Source organism: Talpa europaea, assembly GCF_964194135.1.
Source record: "Talpa europaea genome assembly, chromosome: 14".
Taxonomy (NCBI): domain Eukaryota; kingdom Metazoa; phylum Chordata; class Mammalia; order Eulipotyphla; family Talpidae; genus Talpa; species Talpa europaea.
The window spans coordinates 69,230,776-69,243,808 of NC_140082.1; the positions used below are offsets into that span (position 1 = coordinate 69,230,776).

At 38.7% G+C, this 13,033-nt stretch overlaps 1 protein-coding gene across 2 annotated transcripts in view; it reads left to right on the plus strand.

The window, feature by feature from the left end:
* TP53BP2 (tumor protein p53 binding protein 2) overlaps positions 1-13,033 on the plus strand; it is a gene marked incomplete at both ends in the record, with an annotated part of 61,843 nt that overhangs the window by 26,099 nt on the left and 22,711 nt on the right. For both annotated transcript variants that reach the window (XM_084253803.1, XM_084253804.1), the window contains 3 exons: positions 4,210-4,323; positions 8,301-8,383; positions 11,897-11,998. In XM_084253803.1, coding sequence (XP_084109929.1) covers positions 4,210-4,323; positions 8,301-8,383; positions 11,897-11,998 — 299 coding nt within the window. The remainder of the gene's footprint in view (positions 1-4,209; positions 4,324-8,300; positions 8,384-11,896; positions 11,999-13,033) is intronic.

Below are 13,033 nucleotides of genomic sequence, written 5' to 3' on the forward strand. Positions count from 1 at the left end.
TTTCCTGTAGCCCCAAATACATGCACTAGACTGTCAACTCCCTAAAGAGTAGAGACTTTGCTTACCTTGTTAATTATTATATCCCCAGCTCAGGGAAAGTGCCAGGTATCTAATAGGTACTCAGTAAATATTTACCAAATGAATAAAGAGCTTCTAGCTCCTTGTGGAAGCTTCCTTGCATTCAGTAAATTACCTTGCTTTACAGAGCTAATTGAAACCACCCATTGTGAACTTTCTCAATATCCTTCCTGTTATCTCAGATTCCCTGTGAATGTGCTTGCTATTCTTTGGCATTTCTTAGAGGCAGAAGTGTTCTTTCCCTATCGCAGCTCACTGCCTTCCTTGAAATTCTTGATGCCACCCACTCCCTTTCCTCTCGGGTGTCTTGCTCACTTGAGTTCCATAACCCTTACTCAGTGATGATGGTGTTTAATGGATATTCTTTCTTCTTTCAATTAAAAAAATAGATGAATAACATCTGAGCATGTTCTTTTTTTGTACATCAGAAAATAATATAGGTAGAAGTCTCTGACCTATGTTTAGCTTGACCACTTGATGCCATCACTTACACTTTTAGCAGATAACTTTTTTATTTTTATTATTTTTTAAAAATTTATTTATAAAAACACTGGGTTCAGTCAGAAGCACGGGAGGGTGAAAGAATTTACCAGAGCCAGAGCAGGGAACAGAGCAGGCAGACTGACAAAATACACTGCTGGGGGAGCAGCAGGCGCAGCAGGAGAGGTCTGTTGTGCCATGTGGGAACCTCAGGGGCTGCCGGGGATCGAACTGGCGCTGCAGAGGCTGCGGGCAGCTTTGCAGCCCAGCGCTCAACCACTGTGCCACCAGGAGAGGCCCCAGATAACTTTTTTTAAAAAAAGATTATTTATGCATACAAGAACTGGGGTGTAGGCCAGAGGTGTGGAGGATGAGAGGATTCACCAGAGACTGTTGGGAACAGAACAGGCAGATCTACTGAAATATTCTGCTGAGGGGAGCAGTGGACAAGACAAGAGAGGTTTGCTGTGCCATGGGGGTAGCTCCCTAGCTGGGGATCAAACTCAGGCCACAGTGGCTGTAGCTTGATAGTGCTGAGACTTAACCCCTTGAGCTGCCAGGGAGGCTCTTAGATAACGTTTCGAACTTTTCCTCTGCATTAGAGAAATAGTTATAATAAACACAGAAATATTTTGTGTGTTGATACATTATCTCTTTTTTTCTTTGTGTAAATACTATGCTACAATATGCTGTTTTCTTTATAGTATAGCCGGGAGATCCTCTCAGTTAATATTAATTAGTAATTTTAGTTAGATAATTTTCCATCATATGCATAAACTGTAGTTCATCTAATCAGTTCTTTATTCATGAACATTAAAATCAGTTCTGTTCTGTTTTTACCAGTGCTGTGGTAAAGTCTTTCAGGAAGCTTTTTACCAAGCGCATGCATAGCTCTAGAGTAATACCAAGAACTGGAATTTCTTGGGTAAAGGTTCATAATTTTAGAAATGTAATATATATGTCAGATTTCCTCTTTATTTATGCATAAAGGTTTTTATACATAATACTCCTATCAGTGATTCCTTAAAGTGACCCTCATCCAATAATATTTTAATATTAATTTTAATATTTAAAACTGATAGCTGAGATTGCCCATTTTTTCATGTTTCTTGGCCATTTGGGTTTCCATTAAAAAGTTGTTCTTTACCTTTACTCATATTTCCTTTAGCTTTTGCCTTTTCCCCTTTGATTTGTAGAAAAACAACCCCTGTCCTGTATCACAGATTTATTTGTGTGTGATTTAAAAAATACTCTAGGACTGTAAGCATATTATCCTGTTATTTTTTCTAGCTGTAAATTTTAAACTCTTTTCCTTCCTTTCTCTTCCCACATTAATTTTTGTAACTCCTGTGAATTTAGGAATATCATATTTTTCTTTTTTGAAAAAAAGATTTATTTATTTATGCATATAAGAACTGGGATATAGGCCAGAGGTGCAGGGGGGTGAGAGGATTCATCAGAGACTGAGTGGGGAGCTTAACAGGTGAATCCACCAAAATACACTGCTGAGGGGAGCAGCAGGCAAGACAGGAGAGGTCTGCTATGCCCTGTGGGTCACCTTCCTGGCCTGAGATTGAACTTGTTCTTCAGTAGTTGTGGATAGCTTCATAGTGCTGACGCTTAACCCTTTGTGCCACCAGGGAGGTCTCGGCATCTCCTATTTTCTCCCAAATGGATTATGGGTTTTCTTTGGTGACTTATTGAACTGTTGGTTTCTTCCCTACTAATGTAAAACATTACTTCATATCCTGTGTTGTATCTCATATGAAGTTATCTTTCTGTGAGCTTAGTCAGTTACTTTTATTTTTGTTTATGACAAAATCAAACAATTTTAATTTCTGGAGTTTTATAATATGGTGAATATCAGTAAGGCAAGTGCTTATTTTATTGTCCTACTTTTTAAAAAAGTACTTGAGGGCCTCCCCAGTGGCGCAGTGGGTTTAACGCCGCACTGTGAAGCTGTTCGCAGCCTCTGCAGTGCGGGTTCGATTCCCGGCTGGCCAGGGAGAAACCCACATGGCATGACAGACCTCTCCTTCCTCGCCCATTGCTCCCCTCAGCAGTGTCTTCTGTCTGTCTGCCTGTTCTGCTCCCCGCTCTGTCTCTGGTGAATTCTCTCACCCTCCTGCACCTCTGACCTGTACTCCAGTTCTTGTATAAATAAATAAAAATCTTTAAAAAAAAATAAATACCTGCGCTATTTTTGTGTATTTTCTTTTTCAGATAAGTTTTATAATTACCTTGCAAGGCCCTATAAACAATCTGTTGGGATTTTGATTGGTTGCACAGCATTCATAATTAATTGGAAGGTTATTTGTATGTGTTGTGCTTTAGAATTAGTTTTTGGCTATCAGAATCCTATCTCTTCATTTACTAGTTTACTCCAATTTAAGGCAAGATACTTAACTTCTGTAATCCTCAAGTATTTTATTGACAGAATTGGGATAATAATTGTACTGTCTCCGAGGATCATGTGAGAGTCTGAGAGACAGTATTTGAGTGGGGTATAACATAGCGTCTGACATATGTCGTGTAGCCCTCAATATGTAATAGCTTTTATGTTTCAGACTCCCCCTCTTTTGCTGCAAGTTGTCCAGCTTGACCCAAGTTGAAATGAAATGTGTGTGACTTTGGATCTGGTGGAGGGTAATGATCTACTCAGAGTTTCTTCTGGGAGGGCAGTGTCTTAGAATTTTTATGATTATAGAAGGGGGAGTTTGTGTTCCCCGAGTGCTACTGGAAATAGAACCAGAACTGTTCTTGTCAAAACCAAGCAGATTAAGTTCAGGATTAGTTCACAGAATGGACTGCAAAATGCTTACTTAGCTGCTCCATTTTCTGCCCACATTATTTATTTAAGGAACTTAGCAGCTTTGACTACTGACAAGTGTGTTGAGTTTTCTTAGACTGTTTCAACATTCTTATATTTAAAAAATATTTGACATTACTGAGGTTTCCTTGATTTTAAATAGTTGCATCCTCAAACTGTGTGTGGTTTTTATATTGAGATTGGAAGATTTTTGTCAGGGACCTTAAAATACATTGTGAAAGCTCCATTTATCAGGGTATTTAGATATGCTCCTCTTTTTGTCTCTAGAAAGTTCTGACAACTGGCAGCCTCACAGGGAGAGGAGTCAATTATATATTTTCAGTACAATAAATAACCTTTTGTTTGAAAATGGGCACATCTGGTTTTTTTTTTTTAACATAATCTATGTAGTTATAATTTTAAAATAGCCTAGTGTAGATAGTAAGACTGGCTATTTAGAAAGTTGATTTTTAATTTTTCATTTATATATTTAGAGACTCAGAAGGGACCTGACAGCTATCTGATGTACTAGATTTCAGCAACTTTGAAACCTGCAGGGGATAAACAGGGCATGCTCATAGCTAGCAAGAAACCTGCTGGCTAGGCTCAGCTGGCCCAGACTCACCCTCTTTCCACACCCCACACAACACTGACACTGACCATATGTGTGGGAAATCTGTGATACTTCATTTTCTAAGACTACTTTTAATGAAAAAAGTATTTTTTTCTGAGGTACTAAGTATTTCCTATATTCATAATATGTAATTGGTGGGAAGGCTAGGTAGTCAGTGATAACATCTGTCTGTCTCTTACCTGCAGATAACATGATTTCTGTTTTTCAGAACGTCCAGTTGTTGATAATGAGCGGATGTTTGACATTTTGCAACGATTTGGAAGTCAGAGGCATGAAGTTCGCTTCTTCCTTCGTCATGAACGTCCCCCTGGCAGGGACATGGGTAGGTAGCTTTCCATGAGTCAGAACAAAGATTTGAAGTATGATTTTGTGGTTTGGAGTAGGTGGGGGCGGGGTTGGAATTAGGAGCCACCTAATTCCAGGGATGAGTGAGAGGGAAGGAAGTGGAAACAGTGATGAAAGATGGTTGTTCTAAGACTTAGAGGGCATAACTAAGGGTATGGATTTATTTTGTTTTATTTGAAGGTTGGAGACGTTTGATGGTAGTTTTTAATGTGGGTGGGAAGGAGTCAGCAGCACAGGACATTGAAATACAAGGGAGGAAATACTTGATGGCAGGTCCCTAAGAAAGTGCTCCCACAGCCCTGGAGGAAAGATTCCCTTAGGCCCAGGAAGCAGCTCTCTTCCCTCATAGCAGTGAAAGAAAAAACTGTTGCAGGTACAGATAAAGGTGTGTGCTTTGTGGGAACAAGTTGAAGAACTTATCTGAAAGCAGTTGTTTCCCCTGAAGTAGGGAAAAGTTATCTGAAAATGCTAATGGTTGTGAGTTGGCAGGGAAGGGCACCTACTGGGGAAACTAGATTGCTGGGTTTATAGGCCAGTTAAGATTAGAAACCATGAAACCATGTGTGGTTTTCTGTGACCCATAGGGTTGGGGAAAAAAAAAAAGAAAAAGATGGTTGAATTGACCCAGGATTAGGTTTTGCAAGGCCAACTAAGTGGAAGGTCGGTGGGACAGGGAAGAAGACAATACTGGCAAGGTGACATCTAAGCTGGGTGGGGAAGAAGTAAAGATAATAGGGGACATGGGGAGAAAAGTAGACGCTGGTAAAAGACCACAAGCTTCAGGTTAATGAACAGGCATAATGAGAGGAAATGACAGTAAGAAAGTAGAATGTTTGAATTGAAGATTTTAGAAGTAGAGCACTTCTAGATTTTGTCATTCAAGGTGGGGCAACGAAATGAGCCTTAAAGTGAAGATGAGGAAACTACAGAAATAAGGGGTTAGCTTTAAATCATAAAATCACCCAGAATGAAGTAGCAGTTGGTATAGAGAACTAGGGAGTCAAGTGTTCATATCTGTAGTGAATGAGGGTTATGATCGGAATTTAGTTATGCATAGAAAAACTGGGGTGTGGGCCACAGGTGAGGGGAGGAGAAGATTTACCGGAGACAGAGTGGGGAGCAGAACAGGCAGGTTGATTGAAATACACTGTTAAGGGGAGCAGTGGGCGAGACAGGAAAGGTCTGCTGTGCCATTTGGGTCAGCTCCCTGGCTGGAGATCAAACTCAGGCCCTAGTGGTGATAGCCTGAGACTTAACCCAGGGAGACTCCTGTAATTGGAATTTACAGATGACAATAATGAAAGGGTGGAAGGTAACACGTGGAGATGGAGCTGAAATACATGGAAGTAGGCTGAAAGCTGCACTGGACATTGAAGCTACAACAATCACTGTGATGCTACAGGTCTTGTAGAATATGGGCGAATAAGCACCTTCAAATCCAAGATTGTGAGGAAGTCCAGTTGTCAGTGGAAGCCACTGGTTAAAGCAGGATTGCCAGGTAGTTCTAAAAATGTTGGAATTTTTAAAATGGAAAGTTAAGGCTTTGTGACTTTGGTATATAATTCTTGGAAGAACGTAGGCAACAGATGTTAATTACTGGATTTTATAAAACCTGTATTTTATTGCCTCAATATAAATATATGGTACCTAGAAATTAGAAAATTATGAAATTTAGAGTGTGTGGGACCTTAGAATTGACTTAGCCTGGCTTCTTCCACTCTGCAGTTGAGAAATACTGATGAACAGGGATTAAGTGACTTGTTAAGAGGCCGCACACCTGGAGGCAGGGCCAGCAGTGGAACTTGAATCCCCTTAGCTGGGCTGACGTACCTGCCTTTTAGTGTCACTGGTGTCTATAGTTTTATTTGAAATAAGTAGCTGGTGTTTCTCCTGTGCTTTCTTTATTGTAGTTTTAAGCTGGCATTATGTCTTTTTTTAATAAAAAACCTTGTTTTTTATTTACATTAATTGCTGCCTGCATTCTCTTCTAATAAATGAGTCAAATTTTACCTGTTCATCTGCCAGTTTGAATATCTTCCTGTGTAGTGCTGGGTGAATTATTAAATAGTCTCTCAATGGTACAATAAGCAGTTTCAGTGTATCTGTAATGTGAGAAATATAATCTCAAGATAAAGGAGCCGTGGGCCTTCCCTGGTGGCGCAGCTGTTGAGCACTGGGCTGCGAAGCTGCCTGCAGCCTCTGCAGCACTGGTTCGATCCCCTGCCGCCGTCGAGGGTCCCACATGGCGCGACAGACCTTTCCTGCCACACCCGCTGCTCCCTTCAGCAGTGTATTTCATCAGTCTGCCTGCTTTGTTCCCCGCTTTGGCTCTGGTGAATTCTCTCACCCTCCCGTGCTTCTGACTGTACCCAGTGCTTGTATAAATAAATAAATCTTTTAAAAAAAAAAAAAAAAGAATGAAAGAAATGTAATTTAAAAAATAAATAAATAAAAATATTAAAAAAATATTTTTTAAATATTAAAAAAAAAAACAAAAAAAAGGATAAAGGAGCCGTTCTCACATTGTTGCAAAACACCAGTGCCATAGTGTTTAAATTGGGCTAAAACAGGATTGTTTTCAGTGTCCTTTAACCTATGATGTATATGAAAATTAATTTTAAATTTTATGCTTTTTTTGAGATTCATTTTATTTATTTATGCAAACAAGAACTGAAATATAAACCAGAGGTGTGGGGGGAGTGAGAGGATTCACAAGAGAGTGGGGGGCAGAAAAGGCGGATCTACTGAAATATACTACTCAGGGGAGCAGCAAGCGAGACAGGAGAAGTCTGCTGTTCCATGTATAGGTTAGCTCCTTGGCCAGGGAGCAAACTCAGGCTGTGGTGGCTGGCGATATCTTCGTAATGATGAAACTTTAACCATCAGGGAGGCCCAATTTTTGGTTTTTATTCTAATTTTGTAACTGAACACATTCAGGAAAAACACTGCTTTTTCTTTCAGGCAGCAAAGAAAGCAAGCATTCTTAAATGATAGGGTGTTTTTTTTGGTCTTACAGAAATGTTGTGACAGATTACTGGAGCAATTTTGCCAGAGAATTGAACAGTATTTTAAAAGTAAAGCTAATAGCCACATTAGCGTGATACCTGGCTCGGAGAATAGATATATTTATTTAATGGGCTGGGAATTTTTTCTAGGCTTCAAGGCAGGTACAGTAGACAATTTGACTCAAAATAAATATAAATCTAAAATTTCAGGGGAGGCAATTGAATAATTTTCCTTGTTTCTAAAAAGTGTAGGCAAAAACATAATTTCCTGTACTTAAAACATTCCCTTTGTTGGTGGTGTTTCTTACAATATATTGGTTCCCATTTATGATGCATTATGTGGTAGTGAGGGACTCATGTTTTTTGTCTTAACTAAGAAAATGGAAATATTTTACCTAAGGAAGGAAGCACTTGATATTATTTATATTACCATAAAATGTTCTCAATAAATCAGATATTCAAAATAACACTTGTTTTGTTTTCAGTTGCTTCTTTTCTATAAGTTATTACAAGTTATGTGTAAATTGCAGGTATTACTAATGAGTACAAGGATCGCTTGATTAAATTTTCACTTATTTCAGTGAACCTACTGCTGATTTCACTAATGAATAGCTAAAGAGAAATAGGAGGAGTAACTATAGGCAAATGGTGTGAATTACCCATAATCAGAAGTACATTTTTTAATTTTTCCTCCTCAGTGTCTGAATCATGTACCTTTCTTAGGGGATAGTTAGCATGTGACTTTTTTTTAGTGCAGTTTCACTTTACTGTTCCAAATAATCAATTTTCCAAAACAGGCTGAATTATGAGACTTTAACTCCATTGCTATTAAAAAAAAATTATAAGTATACTTTCAGCTCAGTATAAAAAAGCAATGGTAACATCTCAGATTTCAATTGTTATCTGTCAACTCTAATGTTAACGCATAATTTTTGAATTTTGTCCTTAGTGAGTGGACCAAGACCTCAGGATCCAAGTTTAAAAAGAAATGGTGTAAAAGTTCCTGGTGAGCATCGAAGAAAGGATAATGGTGTAAGTAACTGTTTTTTCCTATGTTGACTACATACCACAGTGGTATTTTAACTCTTGAGCCTCACTCATTGTTACTTTGTTATTCAGTCAGTTATTAAGGATGGCCCTGTTTTAAAGGGCTATTTTAGATTTATTTCATAGATACTACTAATTTTAATGATCTCTACATGGCTAAAGGTAAATGCTGTTTATTCCACAAATTCAGAACAAAACAAATGTTGAGCAGGGTTTTTGGTGATTTTGTTTGTTGTAATCACTTTTAGGGAAATGGAAAACCATGCATTAATGCTCTTGCCATTGCATATGAATTTTAGCAAGTATCTTTGGGGTATCACAGTATCCTTACCGACAGGTATCCTTGCTCAAATACAGTAAATTTGGTAGAATGTTACAATCTGAATTTTTTTTAAAGATTTATTTATTTATTTATACAAGCACTGGGTATAGTCAGAAGGGTGGGAGGGTGAGAGAATTCACCAGAGCCAGAGCGGAAAGCAGAACAGGCAGACTGACAAAGTACACTGCTGAGGGGAGCAGTGGGCGGCAGGAGAGGTCTGCGCGCCATTTGGGACCCTCACCTGGTGGCCAGGGATAGAACCAGCGCTGCAGAGGCTGCGGGCAGCTTTGCAACCCAGCGCTCAACTGCCGCGCCACCAGGGAGGCCCTGTTACAATCTGATTTAATTAAACTACTGTACTGTATTGTTGCACATTCTTCCTGTTTTCTGTTCTTCGATCTTGTTATTTTACACTGATGAAGGCAGATGTAAGGATGGCAGAATGATCTTAACTATTCATAGGATTTGAATGCATTGTATCTTTTCCCCTCAATGCCTTTTTTTTAAAAAACAGCTTTTTGAAGTGTAATTGACATGATAATTGCACCTATTTAGAATGCAAAATTTGATGGGTTTTGACATGTGTCACCTGCAAAACCATCTCCATAATCAAGGTAATGAAAATACCCATCACCTCAAACTTTCATTATCTTACTGTAATCCTTCCCTTCTTGCCACACTCCCATCCTCCAGAAATTCCAGGTTTACCTTCTGTCCCTGTAAGTTAATTGTGTTTTCCGTGTAACTGGAATCACATAGTACATGCTTTTTTTTTTTTTTTAGCTTTAATCACTCAGCCTAAATATTTTAATATTTATCCATTTTGCTGTGTATAACAAAAGTTAATTCCTTTTTATTGCTTATAGATACTTCCTTATCTGGATATACCAAGCTTTGTTTTTCTGCTCACCTGTTCATGGGCATTTAAATTGTTTATAGTTTTTGATTATTTCATATTAAGTTGCTATGAATATCTGATGAAGTCTTTGAATGGACATATGTTTTATTTCTCTTGAGTAAACATTTAGTATTAGAATGACTGGGGCATATGGTATGTATTAACTGCTTTCTAAAGAGATTGTAGTATTTTACATTCCCACCAGAGAGTACCAATTTTCCCACATCATTTCCAACATTTGGTGTGGTCAGTCTTTTTAATTTTGTCTGTCTAGTGAGTGTCTAGTGGTATTGCACTATGATTTTAATTTGTATTTCTCCAGTGGCTAATTATGTTAGGCCTCCTTTCACATGCACATTTGCTGTTGAGGCATCTTCTTTGCTGAAATATTTGTTCAATTTTTCTGCTCATTTTGAATTTGAGAGTTCTTTTATTAAATATTGTTTGCAAGTATTTTTTTCCCAATCTAACTTAAATTTAATGAAGTATGCTGGATCACTTTAGATGTTTTGTAGTTTTAAACTCTGCATTTAAGTTTATGATCCCTTTTGAGTTAACATTTGCATGTAGTGTGAGAAAGTTCACTTTTTTGTGTGTGCATGGACATTCAGTTACACAAGCAGTACAAACTATTTTCTACCCATTCCATTGCCTTTGTACCTTTGTCCGAAATCATTTGCCCCACAGAGGCATAGGTCTGTTTTTGTGTTCCAGTCTGCTCTTCGATCTGTTTATCTGTGTTGACGTCAGTACCACAGTGGATTGGCTACTGGAGCATCACTTGTATTGAGGTCACATAGCATTAAGTTTCCAGCTTTATTCTCTTCAAAGCTGTTTTTGCTGTTCTAGCTCCTATGCGCTTCTGTGGGTTTTTAGACTTTGCTTGTCACTTTATAATAAAGCCTTCTGAGATTTGATTGGGATTCTGTTGAATTCCAGTCAGGAAAGAATGGCCACCTTGACAGTATTATATTTTCACTTGATGTACACCATGGTCTCTCTTCGTTTGAGTAGGTCTTCTTCTTAGCAGTGTTTTAAGGTTTCTAGTGTATTATACGTTTTCTGCTAACTCTACTTCTGTGTACTTAATATTTTCTTTGATATTGAAATAGGATTTTTTCTTGTTTTTTATTGTATTTTGACTTTTTTTTTTTTTTTTTTTTTTTTTAAGAAAACATGGGTTTACAGCATTGTATGTAATTCAGAGGCTTAGGATCACACCTCTTCTGATGCATCTTCTCACCACACCCATAGTCCCTATCATATAGTCATTTATGCCCTCCTTGAAATAACATATTTTTTTCCCCTCAAAATTCCAATTCCTGGAATTTATAGGAATACAGTGGGTTTTTATCCTGCAGTTTTACTAAATAACTTCTTGGTTCTGGTAGTTATTTGATAGATTGCTTAGAATTTTCTTCATAGATGACCACATTGTCTATGAGTAAATACGGTTTAATTTCTGTCTTTCCAATGCTGTTTCTTTCTTTTTCTGTTGCACTAGCTAGAACCTCTAAGGTAATGTTGAATAGATGTTTTGAGAGTGACTGTCCTTGCTTTGTTCCTGGGATGACTCAGTATATCTTGAATTTTTTAAGCCTGGTTTTTTTTTTTTTTTTTTTTTTAAGATTTATTTATTTATTTATACAAGCACTGGGTACAGTCAGAAGCACGGGAGGGTGAGAGAATTCACCAGAGCCAGAGCGGGGAACAGAACAGGCAGACTGAGGAAATAGACTGCTGAGGGGAGCAGTGTAGGCGGCAGGAGAGGTCTACATGCCTTGTGGGACCCTTGCCGGAGACGGGGGATCGAACCAGTGCTGCAGAGGCTGCGGGCAGCATCGCAGCCCAGTGCTCAACCGCTGCACCACCAGAGATGGCCCTGGTTTCATATTTTTAAAGAGTGTTCTGAGGAAATCTAGTCTGGATTTATGGCCAATGCCCCAATGTCATGTTTAATATACTCAAATGCTATTTTTCAGATATACGTTAACTATAGAACAAGGTGATTCTAAGTAATTTCATTTATGTCACTGACAGTTGAAACTGATTTCAAACTTACAACTTCTGACAGTTGAAACTAACTTAAAATTTACAACTTAAAAAGTGTATATTTGTATGTTTTACATCTTAAGTCAATGAGGTGTTGATGAATATAAAATTCAATGGTCTCTTTAACATTATGGAAGAAAAATGACTGAATAATCTTGTCACGTTTGGTTCAGGTAAAGCTTAAAAATTGACCTTTGATGTGTATTGTTTGTGTTTTTATTTGTAGGTTAATAGTCCTAGGATGGATCTGACTCTTGCTGAACTTCAGGAAATGGCATCTCGCCAACAGCAACAGATTGAGACCCAGCAACAAATGCTGGCCACTAAGGTAGTGCTTTGTGTTAAAGAACTAACAGACCATTATTGTTAAAGTATGGGAAGACCATTTACATTCTATCTCTTATATTAAGTCAGTTACCTCACAGATGTAGGCATCTGTGGTGCTTACTCCTTTTTTATTTTTTTTTTAAAGAATTTATTTTTGCTTTTTTTTTTTTTTAAAGATTTATTTATTTATTTATACAAGCATTGGGTACAGTCAGAAGCATGGGAGGGCGAGAGAATTCACCAGAGCCAGAGTGGGGAGCAGAACAGGCAGAAGGACCGAAGTACATTGCTGAGGGGAGCAGTCGGCGTGGCAGGAGAGGTCTGCACACCATGTGGGACCCTCACCCAGCAGCCGGGGATCAAACCAGCGCTGCAGAGGCTGCTTGCAGCTTCGCAGCCAAGCGCTCAACCGCTGTGCCACCCGGGGAGGCCCTGCTTATTCCTTTTTAATGCAGCATTTGTAGAAATCCTTAAATTGTTCCAGTCTAAGCCACTGATTCTGATCAAAATACCCATGCTGTGTTGGTTATCAGTGACAGAAATGTCAGGAAGCCTTCAGCTGGCTGTCCTCATTTATTACAGCAAGAAGAACTTTAATGCTGACTCTGTCCCCCTCTATTGCTTGCCCTTATTTGGGGACATTCTCCACCCACAAACTAATTCTAGCCCTAACTTTGAACAAGGAAAACCGTGAGAAGCCTCTTCATTACTATTAAAACTAGTTTCACTGCTGCTTCTGCTAACCATAGTAGGCTACCAGTATAAACTAAGTATCATCAGACTTTCTCCGTAAAAGGTTATACACATAGTATGTGTTTCTGGCTCTGCTATCTCAGCACTGCAGTTGTAGCGGAGAGTAGCCAGAGTCAAAAGGTAAACAAGAGGGTCTGGCTGTGTTCCAGTGTGACTTGGTTTATAAAAACAGCTGCTGCATCTGGCCTGCAGGCTGTAGTTTGCTATCACCGGGCCTAACACTCAGTATCCACAAATGACCAGTCTCGGGTTCGCTGAAGCTGAGGGAGACAGTTGATGGTTT